The sequence below is a fragment of the Papaver somniferum genome, chromosome 10 (assembly GCF_003573695.1).
Source record: "Papaver somniferum cultivar HN1 chromosome 10, ASM357369v1, whole genome shotgun sequence".
Classification (NCBI taxonomy): domain Eukaryota; kingdom Viridiplantae; phylum Streptophyta; class Magnoliopsida; order Ranunculales; family Papaveraceae; genus Papaver; species Papaver somniferum.
This window is the reverse complement of record NC_039367.1, coordinates 153,503,747-153,519,187: the sequence shown is the minus strand read 5'-3', so window position 1 is coordinate 153,519,187 and position 15,441 is coordinate 153,503,747. Positions and strand designations below refer to the sequence as shown.

The 15,441-nt window shown below is 37.4% G+C and overlaps 1 protein-coding gene across 1 annotated transcript; it reads right to left on the bottom strand.

The window, feature by feature from the left end:
• Nucleotides 1-12,470: 12,470 nt before the first annotated feature.
• Nucleotides 12,471-15,121, bottom strand: LOC113319369 (G-type lectin S-receptor-like serine/threonine-protein kinase LECRK4). Its single transcript, XM_026567634.1, has one exon. It carries the CDS (start codon nt 15,097-15,099, stop codon nt 12,601-12,603), a length of 2,499 nt encoding a protein of 832 aa, XP_026423419.1. The 5' UTR covers nt 15,100-15,121; the 3' UTR covers nt 12,471-12,600.
• Between the last annotated feature and the right edge of the window lie 320 nt (nt 15,122-15,441).

Here is a 15,441-nt window from a genome sequence, read left to right as displayed (position 1 = left end):
GTTAAGTAAATTTAATATTATATACGTTTATATTTAATAACAAAAAATTTAACTATTTTTTAACCCAATAAAATTGAAACAAAATTATTTTCAGATATATGTCTGTTCTTGTCATTTGCCGCAACAACAATGATGGAATATGATATTTTACCAAACACACTTTGATTGCTTTTGTTAATCAACTTTAACTTTAATTAATATTTTACCAAACGTCTAACTGTTTTTTTCTCATAGCTGAAGAGTGCTTTTGCAAAAGCTGCAGCAATACCAAACTAGGCCTTAGTCTTTTGGTATTTATCATTTATCTCACTGAAAATGCTCATTTTTCCTTCTTTTGAGCACCCACTATCGACTCCTATCATAACTGAAATTTTAACAAATTTTCCACATGTTGAGTGCCAGTCCTTGGTATCCTGTTTGGGATAACATCCAGATATTTGGTCTTCCCTAATGCCATATCATCACTTGAAGGGTCCATATCTTCATTATTATTTCCAATGACATTAGAGTCTTCAATACCATGAGAAATGCTAGACTCTGGAACTTCCTCAAATATCTCCACACCAAAAGTTTCAGAATGAGAGTCAAGTACACTATAAGTATTAAAAACTTTTGTAGTCTTCATTGTCTTGTTTCCTTTTTTCCCATCTTTTTTCTTTTTTGGATTTCCCCAAATTCTATCAGATGTAATAGGAGCCCTCTTTAGCACACAATTTCCTACAGTCTTTCCGGTAACCGGTTTTGCAATGCTTATCTCCATCTCGCCTGTTTGTTCTCTTTCGAGCACTAGGACCTCACTTGTAACATATGTTTCAACCACCATAGGGATTTGAGCAACTACAGTTGGAACTTTAGCTTTATCCCTTGTGTTCATAATCAATTCTATATTGTTTTCAGCAACTACAACTTCAGAATTAACTGGAGTTGAAATCAGAGGCACTGAGTTATCCTTAGGCCTAGGAATTAAGCTACATTTGGCATCTGAAAGCCCAAAAGTCTTGCAATGGGAACAAGAATTAGAACGCCATGGGTACTCTGCCTTCACTACCAGTTTTACATTATCCACTAAAATAGGTAAATCTTCTGGAAATTCACAATCAGCTGCAACTTCAACCAAAATCCTTGCGCAAGACATCCTGGTCTTCAACGATGTTGGAGTATCAGTCATGATTGGAGTGCCAACGATACTCGCAATCCTAGATAACCCTAATTCATTCCAAAGGTAGAGAGGAACCTTCCTGAGATTCATCCACGCCGGAACTGAGGTAATAGCATCAATATTTTTCTCAAGAGCAATAGAACAGGGACGAATTAGAAAGAGTTTCTTAGTTATGAAAACTGTAGTTGCAGGAAATCCTACACTACACTCTTCATGTGATTTTATCATTAATCAACTCATCTTAGGTTTATATTCTTAACTTTATTGAGTAATCTTTGGATGTTCCTACAAGAAAAGATAAAGGATTAAAGAATTATCTCTGCTCTAAACTTTCTCTCTCATGTTTACTTGTTTCTTACACAAAAAGATCTCTCTCTTCTTTTTACAACTTGGACAACTATTTCTAGGGAAATACGTAGTGGATGACAGCTAATTTGTCCTTTATTTTCGGATGGTTTGCGACATTCTCGCAACCTTACAAATGTTAATTTCGCAAGCTCTCTAATTTTCACAAGAATATTATACCTTTCTCATGATCCTAGATGACGTCGTTTGTTTTATTCTTCCTGAAATTGTTCTGCGACGCTATTGTGTTGTGTCATTAATAATTTCGCCGAGACATTGTCGTTGCGAGATTCTTATCCTACAAAAACTGAACCCAATTCTAAAACTTTAATCTTATCTTCTTCTTGAGCAAATTTGAACAAAAAGGCTTGTTCACCATGAATAGTCATGGAGAAATCTCCTTTCAACTTCCACTGAACAATTAAACTTTCTTTCGTAAAGGGGAATTGGATTTTCTTGCCAACAAAATACCCTACCACATAAGCTTCACAATCAGAAAAGTGAGTTTTGAGTTCACCTGAATTAAAAAGAGCCGTAGATACTCCATCGATTTCCTTTGCTGTATCAAAAGCAAGCTTGGCAGAGAAGTTTGCCTGAATATTGCTGCTACCTAAACAACCACAATAGCTTAAAGCTTTCTGAGATTGATTCCAATTCGAGGTAGATTGTGGACCTGAAATTGGATTAGGTTTAGTTCTATTAGCCCTCAATAACGGTGGAAAATATCCAAACCCAGTATTAATCTCATCTAAAGAAGCAGGATTAGGTGAATCTGCAGCCGAAATAGAGCAAGAAGAAGGAAAGGTAGAAGAATCATGGCTAGTGGGTCGTTCGAATATATTTCATCACAATACCCCTTTGAATCTTCAATGGAGTGTTCTTCGTGATTCTTATTTAACTAGTTATATGCAAGTCTCTTTATCTCTGTCACTCACTCCAATTTAGACTTCTAGAATCTAGAAAGAGAGAAAGTAAACAACTTTAAGAAGAAAGTATTGGTTGTACTTGTGCAACTGGTATTTTCAACTCGGTTTTTGCTGTTATTTTTCATGATGACTTGGTAAAATGTAGGCTAAATGGCACCTTCCGTCTTTTAGGAAATGTCCGCTAAGGCGGGTGAGTATTACTTTGACATCGTTAGGCGGTGTTTTTGTTTTATTCATTTATTTTTGTTTTCTTTCTCTAAAACCTGTTACGGCTTCAGTTACGCGGAACCCAAGAACTTTCTTGTCATCTAGATTTGTTTCCATTTAATTTTCCATGTCAGCAATTAGGTTAATCTCACTTTTGGAGAGTGTAGTAATTGCTCTAAAGTATGGCCAAAATAACGAGATGGTAATATGTGCACCATGATACGGCCATCCTCAGGAAATATGAGAAGTGGGGGAAATATTTATCACCCTACTAACCATCGCATAATAATCAAGATACGAATGTCTGTCATGATAAACAAAAGAAAGGGAAGGAGAGAGGTATCTGACCAAACTTTGGTCATGTGGAACAAGTAACACATACCAAATCTATTCGTATTACTATAAAATTTCTCGACAGGTAGTTGAATTTTTAGGCTTAAATGTTTGTCGTGGTAATGAAAATCAAGGGGACCATTTGGTTCATGACTTTGAACCACCATGGCCTTTGAAGGGTTCACATAGGCACTTGGCTAGTAGGAGTGGAATATAGCACAAATAATAAGTATACGAAGTAAGGATTATCTGATGTAAGCAAGGACTATCACACATGGAAAAGTTGAAGTGATGTATTGGATAATGTCAGCAAAGTCACGAGTAAAGTGTGATGTTCTATGCGAAGTATAAGTTGTGCGAGAATGAGTGAGTGTAAATGAGAGAATGTATCGCACAATGATTCCAAAAATAGTGGATCTCTTAGCTGTCATCCGCTATGAAGAATCACTATATAAAGGAAAGAGGTCATCACGTAGGAGAGAGACCTTTTAGTGTGTGTTAGACAAGAAACTAGGAGAGAGAAAGTTTGTTTGGAGAGCAAGTAAAGTCATTGTAAGGTCATTGTTATCCATTGTATCCAATTATAATCCTTGAAAATTAATAATGAATTCATTATGATTACTTGAGTGATCGTTGAGATACATTGGGGTGTTGTTGTAGGTTTTCCTGCAACTACATTTTTGGCACCAGAAACAGCTTTGGGTGATAAATCCTGGTAGTAAATTCATAGAATCTTGGAAAAAGTAAGATCTAGAAATTGAAGATGATGACACTTGGATCTACTATTGGACATGGAACAATAGCCAGAAGGAGCAATTGAATTGCTGAAAGAAGAAGAATTACAAATCTTGACCAACAAGAAGACAGAGTAGGAGAAAATCAAGGAAACGAAAATCCAATTGGACCTCAGCATGAACAAGAGCGTAACAATGATATTTATTATGATAAAGTGAGCGTTCATACTTTGCAAAAAAGTTCAACTGAAGAGGAAACACAAAGAACTGGGGATACAAGAAGAATTGAGGGGAATGATGAGAATATGACAATTGCAGAGCTTAGACAAAGATTGATTAAAGAACGACAAAGAGAAGGTGAAGAGTGTGCGAATTTGATACGTCAGAATGATGACTTAAGAGAAGAGAATCTTAGATTCCAAGAACAGAGATCGAGAAGCGCTACACGATCAAGGTCGAGATCAAGCAGGAGTTCATCAAGACAAAGTCGATCTAATCAAGAATATAATAGGCGAAGACAACGCATGGAAGCTATTGAAGAAAACATGCAAGTAGATGATAATCAACAGGACCAACAAAGGAGAAGGAATGTAGCTCAAGATTTGGGAACTAATCGATATGAGCATCCGCGTGAACTTCTACGTCGCACACATAATAATTTTGAAAGAGAAGAAGAGGATCAGAGGCAAGGACAGATGATATTTCATGGAAGAGAAATGTTCAGAGAGGAGAATGAGCGTGAAAGGGAAGTTACACGTGCGAGGAATGAAAGAGACAGACAAAAAAGAAGGGAAGAAATTGAAGAGAGAGAATTGCAAGAAGCATTATGTCAAAATAATCATGATAATCGAGTAAGGCGGCGCGAACATCATCACATGGATGATATAGAACAAGGACGGGTTGCATCACAAGAAAGAGAAATGCCAAGACATCGACATAATCACATAGGTGAAGAGGAACGACATGATAGAGCACAGATCGAAACGAACATTGAAAGGCGTAAGAGAAGAAGCTGAAGAATATGAGATACAATAGGTAGTACGTCTGAATAATCATGAGAATAGACTGACGCAAGCAAGATTAAAAAGACCTATGCGCGAAGATATAAATCAAAGCTTCAGTGAAGAAATTCTTAAAGAAATGGCGGAATTAAGAGAAATGATGATTGCGAAAAGAAATGGTGGAAGGCGACAACTAGAGGAAGCAGTGGAGGAAGCTGGGAAAACTCCCTTTACAAAGCAGATTCAAAGGGCAGTGATACCGTCTAAGTGCAATTTACCAGCATTCACTAGCATATTTGATGAAAGCGCCTATGCGATACAACACGTGAAAGCTTACACCCGATCTCTATTGCAGTGGGAAAACAGTGATGCAGTAATGTGTAAATATTTTGCTGCGAGCCAGGCAGGGGAAGCTCTGAAATAGTTTGAAGGATTACCAATCGAATCCACTGAATCATTCCACCATTTACATAATGTTTTTTTAAGACAATATATCAACAATAATATGTCAAGACCATGGATTGAGACGGTATTTGGACTTCGCAAAAGAATAAATGAGAGTTTGCGTCATCTGACAACACGCTGGAGAACCATGTGTAGTGAAATATGAAGACGAGTGGATGAGTGACACCTTATTCTTGCATTTATCAATGCTCTTTTCGCTAAAAATTTATTATATACACAAATCTTTAGGATAAAGGATAAAATAACAATGTCAGAGCTGCACAAATTTCAAGAAGAGTACATATCACTTGAGGAGAAACAAAGAGATATGGAGTCATATCCAGTTGCATTACCTGATGAGAAAGGTGGAAATGCAAGTTTACTCCCAAGACTGACAAATGCTGTTGCGAGTACGTCGCTGGGAAATCAAGGAAGGAACATTGCAGAAATGGAAAAAAAACTAAAGCCATGGGTAGTGCAGATCAAGCAGAATTTGACAAAGAGTATAGAGACAGAAAATTTCAAAACCATGGAGCTAGTAATAAGATTCAAAGAATGGATAATCCACCAGAAAGTTCAGAAGGTCAACAACCATATTATAATAAAATACAAGGAACTGGAAGGATAGTATGGGAACAGATAAACCTGCCGAAACTGAACACTACAGTAGATAAAGTATGGGAAGTTGTCATTCTAATGGAAGAAATCCCAGAACCACATAATGTAAGAGATGAACCACCACCAGGGAGGAGGAGCAGATAATTTTGTGTATATCATCGCTTTCATGGTCACACAACAAGTAATTGCATAAATGTGAGGAAAATCATATTGCGAATGATTGAACAAGGAAAATCATTTCTTAACACAGCAACCAAAGAATTTATCACCACCACCATCAGGAGGAAATGTATATGCGAAGGAGAAAGGAAATAATACATTTATTATTGAAGTAGGTGAGAAAGCGAAGAACTTATATTGTAATTCAATTGTACATTCATTCAGAAACATAGATGACTTTAATGACAATGTCTTAAGTAGAGTGTATGCGAGAGATGCTGATGGAAGAGAAATTCTCAATCTTGCGAAAGTGTCACCATTGAAGGATTGGCAAAAACAAACTATCTCATTTAGTGCGGAAGAAACACCAGGAGGAGGGGAATCGCATGAATGTCCATTAGTAGTGAGATTAGGAATTAATATGAAACCAAAGGTAGAAGATGATGAGGAAGATGAAGCAAACACTTGGGGAATAAATAAAATACTTATAGATCTCGGAAGCTCTGTCGACATTCTCTTTTATCCTACATAAAAAACCATGGGTGGAAGGGACGACGAATTGATTCCTTCAACGTATAAAATTTATGGCTTCAACGAAACTGCGAACAAGCCAAAAGGTGAGGTGACTATGAGGATTATGCTTCAGAATATGCCAACAGAAATTGTATTCAGTGTTGTGGATGTCGAATCACCCTATAACGCTCTAATTGGAAGACCATGGCTGCATAGTATCTCAGGTGTGGCCTCAACATTTCATAAGTGCATAAAGTTTCCTTTACCCCAGGGTGTTGGTATTATAAGAGGAGATATAATTGAAAGTAGAAATTGTCAAGAAATTGACATTGAAAAGTGCGAAGAAAGAGAGAGTAAGCGAAGAAATTGGAAAAAGCATGTTGCAGATAGTCAAAGAGCTGAGAGGTTAATGGTGGACGCAGTATATAACGTTGGACAAACAGATAAGCAAAATACTGAAGCAGGGTTTTATGTGAGTAATAATACTAAGCGAACCAGAAATATTACTTCTACAGAAGCAGAAAGAATGCAGAAGCAGAAGTTGTGTTTTCAATACAGAAAAGAAGTGTGCGATGGTTATCGCACAAAGGAGGTTGAAAGGGTTATATGAAATAATATTCTGAAAATCAACTGCGAGCTTAAGGAGATACAAAAACTGAAGGGGATAAGTGAGTAATATGAGGAATGGAGATGTTTTTTTTTTATGAGAAACAAGTTAATAAGAAATATATGTACCAGAGTTGTATAAACTCAAAAAATTTAAAATGGAATGACAAATTCTAATTTCATGAAGTGATACCGTGTCAAGAAGAGAAAAATTAGAATCTTTATAATAAGACCTTGATAAAAGGCACCAGAAATGATAATTTTTATCAAGATAGACTAGGAATCCGGATGTGGCGTGCAACCTAGTTCGCATATATGCAAGAGGCAAAAAAGTAAGACCTATCGCACGTCATAGTCGGAGAAACCTAGAAAGCATGACTCAAGGGAAAGAAACACTGACCCTGGAACTTGAGTCATGGGGATTTGGGGTGAGAAAAAACGAAAATGCCCATCCGGGAGAGGTACCTTAAATTTTCAGTCTAAGATAATAATCTTAGATTGAGAGACTAAAGTGAGAAAGTCTCTCCTAAGGAGTGCAGAAACTCAATCAGGGCGCTGAGGTACACGGTTGAGTCAAGAGTTCCCGGGTCGTCTGGAGCTTACCTTGCCACTCTTGACAAGTCCTGACTATGGTGCACTCGGTCCTAAGATACCCCACTTAGGGTGTGGTCTCGCAACCATAAACCTCATCGGTGTTGGGATGTGAGACTGCGAAATCAACTGGTTGCTGAATTAACCGGATGGGAAGAGCCATAACCTTAACCCGATAGAGGTAAGCTTCCTTGAAGGGGCAATCAGGGGGAAGATAAGGACGGCACCCTCCATTAGGGAGCTGAATTGTGTCAAAAGACGTAAATGTCATGAGGCTTTTTACTAAAGGGAGTATTAAGACTTATCATATTTATGCGATAAAACCTGAAGAGGAAATAATACAAGAAAAAGATAAGATGAGGTCAATGGGTCGATATACACTACAGTATAAAGACCGCCTGCAATCTCATCGCACAGAATTGAGGCAAGATAAGACCTTTACACAGGAAGGCAAAATAAGACCTTGCGAGAAACATAAAATTTTAAACTAATTTTTTTTTGCAGGAATTCACAGAGAAACAAGAATACGGTGAACGCATTCGCACCAAATGCATGAAGAACTATAAAATAACATTAATCATATCAAGTCTATCAAGATGTGCCAATTAACAGAGGCAAGAATGGGAATGCAAAGGGAATGTTATTTGCCCCATTTGATACACTCATATACATGCGAGAGAATGATATTTTTGACACGAATGCGAACAAAGGGAATTTATATTAAAGGTTACATGAAAATATTCAGAAGGCAAAGAATTTACAACAAGTGAAAATGATTAATCTTCATTTTCTTCATCTCGCTCATCCTCAGAACCACTTATTTCTTCTTCAGATTCTTCATCTTCTCCCTCACTGTCTGAAATATCAAAAATATGTTCCTTATCAGGGATTTCTAGAAATTTATACTTTGTAAGAGGGATGTTATTCTCAACGCAGACTTTCTTAACAGCAGCTTCGCGAGCACGATTAGCATCATTTCTATTGTTTGAAACCATTATGATGAAGTTCTTCTTCAATTGCCGATACTTAGAGTTGCGAGCAGATAAATCTTTTTCTTCAGAAGCTAAGCGAGTTTCTAATTCTTCAATATTATGAAGATAATTCTTCTCTTCTTCAGAAGCTAAGCGAGTTTCTAATTCTTCAATTTTCTGAATATAATTCTACTCCTTATCTACGAAATATGAATAAGCAGGTTAGGATATATAAAAAGAAGATGTTATTCCCAAAGAAAAGACAAGTATTAAAAGAGCAATATTTTACCTTCATAATTGGAAACAATGTCTTTAACCAGTGCGGAATGTTCAGCTTGAAGACTCACATTTATAACTAAACCCTCTTTAGCATCATTCAGAACCCTAGCAGCCCAACTAAATTCATCTTCGCTTTTTATGAGAAGCTGAGAGCGAATTAAATTTCTTTCTTCGACAAGTATGCTCTTTTCGCTCAGAGCTAAATCACGTTCTTTTTGAACCTCAACAATAGATTCTTGGAATTTTTCTAGTGCTTTCGCACCCTTAAGAGCAATCTCATCTTTCTCATCAATAAGATTATTCTTCTTTGTTTCCAAAACTTGAATTTGTTCTTGGCTCTCATGAAGACGATGTTTAAAGTTATTAAAAGTTGTCAATAAAGATCTATGGCTTTTTCTAAGAGCGACATATTTCAATCTTAATTCTTCGAAACTCAGATTTCAAATCCTTGGTTGGGATAGTTATTTAAAGAAGAACTAAGGTGTTCTAAAAGGGTTTCACCATCAGGAAGATTGGCAGCCTCATCCGAAAGGTTATACAGGTATGCGAATATAACAAAATAAGAAACACTACATACCAATGAGTTCATCATTTCTTTCTCGGGCTCTGCGACTCAAATCAGAATTGGTTGAATTCTCAGCTTTAAGCTTGGCATTTTGTTTCTCAAGTTTGGTAAGTCTCCTTTTTATCGCATAAAAATAGAAGAACAAGGAAAATAAAGGCTACATACCAATGAGTTCATCATTTCTTTTTCGGGCTCTGCGACTCAAATCAGAATTGGTTGAATTCTCAGCTTTAAGCTTGGAATTTTATTTCTCAAGTTTAGTAAGTCTCCTTTGGTAGTCTAAGGAGATTACATAAGATAAACGGGGTCCCTGCAATAATGAAAGGAAGTATTACGATTAGGAATAAAAAAAGACTAAAGAAAAGACAAAAAGGTAAAGTTGCAACTGTTACCAAAGAGATGATTGTGAATTGGAGGTTCGAATTTATTGCAGAGACAGCTCCACGAAGAGATAGATCATCTAAAGTAGGAGCATCACATATTTTAAAGACCATTCCAAAGGCACGATTTAATTCTTCATTATCAACAGCAGTCAGAAGATCTCCAGCAAAAAGATTAGACAACTCTTTCAAAGAAGAGAGAACTGATGAATCCTCAGAAGCAAGGATGTCATCCTCACTAGACTCAGAACTTGAAGAAGAATCGTTTTTTTACGCTTCCTAGAGAGATCATCCATTGGAGATGTTGTTTTTGATGAAGATTTAAACATAGGCATTTTAGGAATATTCTTACCTTTACTTGAACTATTATCACCCAAAGATTTCACCTACGCGAATAATCAAGATAAGAAACAAAGGCAACAATATTGTTAAAATCAAAAAGAATGTTTCTTACTTTATTATTCTGCGAAGCTGATGCATTGTGTGAAGTCTTGGTCCTTTTAGCAGCCTGCAAAAAGTGGAATTATTATGCGAGATTGAACATTTATGACTATAAGAAATTGGAAGGAAATTATGCGAGATTGAGAACATTTATGCGAAGCCCCCATACCACTTTCTTTGTCTCAGCTTCAGAAAGAACAAACTTCCAAGGTTAGTAAGATGAAAACTTTTCGGGAAGAGGAATATCAGAGCCATCCTTAGTTTTACCAGAAATATAAGGACCTTCTAGAACGACAGGGAAATTAAGCCAGCTTGAGTCATTAGATCTGCGAGCAGAACTGTTAGATTTGTCATTCCAATCAACATCTCGCATGATCTTATCATCTTCAGAAATACCATCTTTTCTTCTTAAGCGAACGACCCATTTAGTTAAATTACTCTTCATAATTGCAACACAGTAATTTTTGAAGAAGTTATCAAGAGTGTATTCGGTAGAATCAATGACCTTATCACGATGCGATTCTTTTCACACTTCATAAGGATAAGAGGACTCTATCCCAGCTGCGCGACGAGAATATTCCAATGCTATTCTGATCGCATCGCCACTTAGTTGGAATATTCCCCGTGCGAATCGATCACCAGCAAGAATTTCATAAAATAAGGGTATTTTTGGGTTGAACAAGGGAATTGTAAGAATAGAAAGTTGTCCCAATGAAATAATAGTTTTTTGATTGTTCCATTGATCGGAATTGATCAAATCAAGATTGAGTCTGGATGAATAGTCATATGATGAGGGAAGAGAAAGTGAGTATCCTCTAGAATGGTTCGTTCTTCAACCTGTTGAATTCTGTCTCCATCATCATACCAGCATGAGCCATTTTTAGAATGGGAATGAAGATAAGTAAAAGAAGTAAGTTATTTGATGAAATAAGTTTAGTTTTGATCAGAGAAAGCAGTAGCAGAGAAGATGAAACAAGAAAGTAGAAAGAAGAAAGAAGAAGACGAAAAAAGATATATAAGGAAAGATTAGTCCCATTTTTTAAGATTTCATTAACGCGAGGAATGAATGGATAAAAACAGGCGGTTAAAAGGACGTGTCAGATAATAAGTGGTTAAAAATACACGCGTAATCGAGGAAAACTAGAATTCTGGAGGAATTTCGGCAAGATAGAATACGAAAAGATAGATACATGCGATATTATAGAATGAAAATTTTTCATATCGCTCACTCCACAATGTAAGCGAAATGAGAAGAGGAAAAATGTAGGAGTGGAATATCGCACAAATAATAAGTATACGAAGTAAGAATTATCTGATGTAAGCAAGGACTATCGCACATGGCAAAGTTGAAGTGACGTATTGGATGATGTCAGCAAAGTCACGAGTAAAGTGTGATGTTCTATGTGAAGTATGAGTTGTGAGAGAATGAGTGAGTGTAAATGAGTGAATGTATCGCACAATGATTCCGAAAATAGTGGATCTCTTAGCTGTCATCCACTATGAGGAATCACTATATAAAGGAAAGAGGTCATCACGTAGGAGAGAGACCTTTTAGTGTGCGTTAGACAAGAAACTAGGAGAGAGAAAATTTGTTTCGAGAGGAAGTAAAGTCATTGTAAGGTCATTGTTATCCATTGTATCCAATTATAATCCTTTGAAATTAATAAAAAATTCATTATGATTACTTGAGTGATTGTTGAGATACATTGAGGTGTGGTTGTAGGTTTTCCAGCAACTACAACCATATACTACAAGAACAAGTTGAGGAAGTGATAATGAATAATGTAGTTTATGGATCCATAGAAGTTAAAAAAAGATGCACTACAAAACAGAAGGCCTCTTGGGACGGCCAAAAAACGTCCCAAGAGGACAAAAAACCGTCCCAAGAGGTATTAGGGACGGTTTATGTACCGTCCCCTATTCCACCATCACTAATACTATTTGACCATGTTTTCTTTTTGGGACGGACATATTTTAGCCTTGATTTAAATATTTTATGACTATTAGGGACGGTCAGGCCATCACCATCCCAAATATCCTTCTTTGGGGACGGTTTTTTCAAAACTGGCCGTCCCTAGAAGCCTTCTTTTTTGTAGTGATGGTTGCTGGTTCCCGTTGGTCCCTACTTCTTTTAGACTTTGACATTGCAAAGTCATCAAGGTAGTAATAACTAGTTATGCGTATTTGAATATCATTAGTTTGAACAAGTTGAGAGACATTGAAGTTTAATAAGGATACACAAATGGTGATGCATATCTATATTAGACACAGCTGCGAAGCAAGTTTTATGCACCGCCCTATTCCTAAAGAATGATTGAATGTGCTACATTATTGGTCTGAGGTTGGTGTGGTTGAATATTGGTAGGCGTCGCTGGGTACGCTGTACTCACCAATGTATGAGTTAAACTGATAAGGACATGGAGGTACAGAAACTTCAAGTACGCCTTCTAGCATTTGAGTTACTTTCTTCATTGACGGTCGAAGTGATGGGTCTTCTTGAATACACCAAATAGCAACCATTAACAGCCTCTCGAATCTTTTCATGTCGTTCATCACTTCTTCATCCTCCACCAAATTTTGTAGTTTCCCATTTCTGAAGCAATCGTAGGCCCAATCGGTGAGAATGGCTTTTACCTCTTCTTCTCCCAGTTCCATTTCAACTCCCTTCCTGCAACATATGATCTCAAATAACATTACACCGAAACTATAAACATCCACTTTGGCTGAGACTGGTGTGTTCCTGAACCACTCTGGTGCAACATACCCTCTTGTCCCTCTAATCCCCGTACAAGTTCGAGTTTGGTTACTCACCAAAAGCTTGGCCAATCCAAAGTCGGAAATTCTTGCTGTGAAGTTGTCATCGAGTAGTATGTTTTGTGGCTTTATATCACAATGGATTATCTGCGTGCTGCACTCTTCGTGCAAATACATGAGTCCTCTTGATATGCCAAATGCAATTTGGACTCTCTGGTTCCAATCTGGTTTACAAATTCCGAAGAGGTGATCTGCCAAACTGCTGTTACTCATGAACTCGTATACTAAAAGTCTTTGCTGCCCCTCGTCGCAGAACCCAAGCAATCGAACCAGATTCTTGTGATGTGTCTGACCTATTGCACTGACTTCAGTTTTGAATTCCTTTTCGCCTTCTCCAAACACCTTGTCTAACTTCTTGACTGCAATGAATTCTGTTGAACCAATTTCTTCAATGGACCCTTTATACACAATGCCAAAAGCACCCCTTCCTAGTTCTTGCTTAAACCCATCCGTGGCCTCTTCAAGCTCCAGGTAAGTAAATGAACGAAGACTGGATCTCAAAGTAGTTGACTTGTGCTGCTTTTTTCTCAGCTTCTTGTCCATGAAAAAGTAGACCAGAAAGGCTGCAGCTAAAAGTATAAAATTAAAAAAGACTGAGCAGCCTAAAAGCACTGAAACTACCAAATTTAACGTTGATCGAATTCTCGTCGGGCCCAAAATTGGATCAAGATCTGGTTTCGGAAAACCACTGACCTTCCTTGTCTTAATCAAAGCGATTCCATTCACAGCAGCATTAATCCTACCATTCGGCAGCGGGAGCTTTTTCTTCCAGCAAGTTCCCTCTTTGAATAAAGCAATCGCACATAGACAATCATTCAAGCAGGAGCTTCTACAATCCTTCTCATTATAAGATTCCATCATTTCGTAGTCTGATGTTGGCCAGTCTGCGTTTCTCAAGCTCTGCAACTCAAATAAATCTGTCGCGTTCTTAGTGTCTTCTTCCTGGCATGTTGGTAACATGAAATTTGGTCTGCAATCACTAAATCGGTTATTTGAATTAACCAATTCATAACCAGGCGGGCATTCACAACTAGGCCTTCTATTTGAGGTGAGTATGCAATAGCTATTATATCCACAAGCACCGCTTCCCAATCTACTCTTCATAGCGTCACAAATGTCATCGGGCATTAATCGCATAACGGTCCAGCGGCTGTTGGGGTCGGATGTCTTTGGGTGAGAGTATTGTGTGAACACTCCATCAAAATCGAGAGTCGCTCTGTAATATACGTTGGTTGCTGGGAAAATATTATCCCATTTAAGGTTAACGATACTCCCATTTCTGCTTATAATATAAATATTTCCGGACTCGTTGAAGACAAACTGATTAACTTTAGGGTCACTTCCGGATAACAAGAACAGATTATAGTATGCCTCGTATTCATTTTCAGTAAGACTTGGAAACCCAACTGCGTACATGGCGAAATTTCCATTCTCTTGCAGGCGGAGCCTAAACCTTCCTGTTGTGTATGTAGAATCATTAGCACGCGAAGAAAGCTTGTTATTATGTTTATTTACTTCCAAAAACTGGGTAGGTAAGATTGTATCTGTAGGATTCTTAAAGCTCTCCCATAAATAATTAGTCGAGGACTCCTCCACGAGAACGAAGTTTCCATTATCAAGCATCGCACCGTGCCCGATTTCGCCTTTTGCAGTTTCAGCCTCCCATAATTCATTACCGCGAGGGCCCTTAAGTACGAGCCTACCCTTGGTGGTTAACTCAACCTGAGATCCTCGTGGAGCAGGATCGTCTCCATTTGCATACCAAACTATGGTTCTGTCAGGGATTTTATCAAACCAGATCGCTAGAAGGAAGGAATCATTATCAACATGACGAAAACCGAACGCAAAATCACCGGAGGGTGATGGCCATGAAGTATTGTCTCCAGTGGCAGTTAATGATGAACCTAAGCTTATATTCCGGTAACTTTGCGAATAAGCAGAGAATGGCACCAGAAGAAGAACAAGCAAGAAGAGAAAAGGTAAACGAAGAAGAGAATGAGTAAGAGAATACATAAGTATACCAGTTTCCAGTTGTACTTGCTATTGATTTGAAAAGTGATATATGAAGATCTGAGACTAGTTGTTTATATAGTAATGTCAGTGGAATTTTCAACTTCCATCAAAATCAAGTTTTTTATGCCAACTTATTCTTAATTTCCAAAGCTCTATTAGTTTAAGTGTTGGCACTAGCAGCCCTTAATTGTATATCTCTATTTATTTATTTTTTTAGTCAGTGTTCAAACCCATACACATACTTTAAATGAAAGTCAAAATACACGTCCGTAGACACGCTACAAGTAGAATACTTCATTTCGTTTATCATGACTGCTACAAGGAGGTTCCCAATTTCACAGG

Coding starts and splice junctions, on each gene's coding strand:
- LOC113319369 (XM_026567634.1), bottom strand. CDS start 15,099: ATGTATTCTCTTACTCATTCTCTTCTTCGTTTACCTTTTCTCTTCTTG.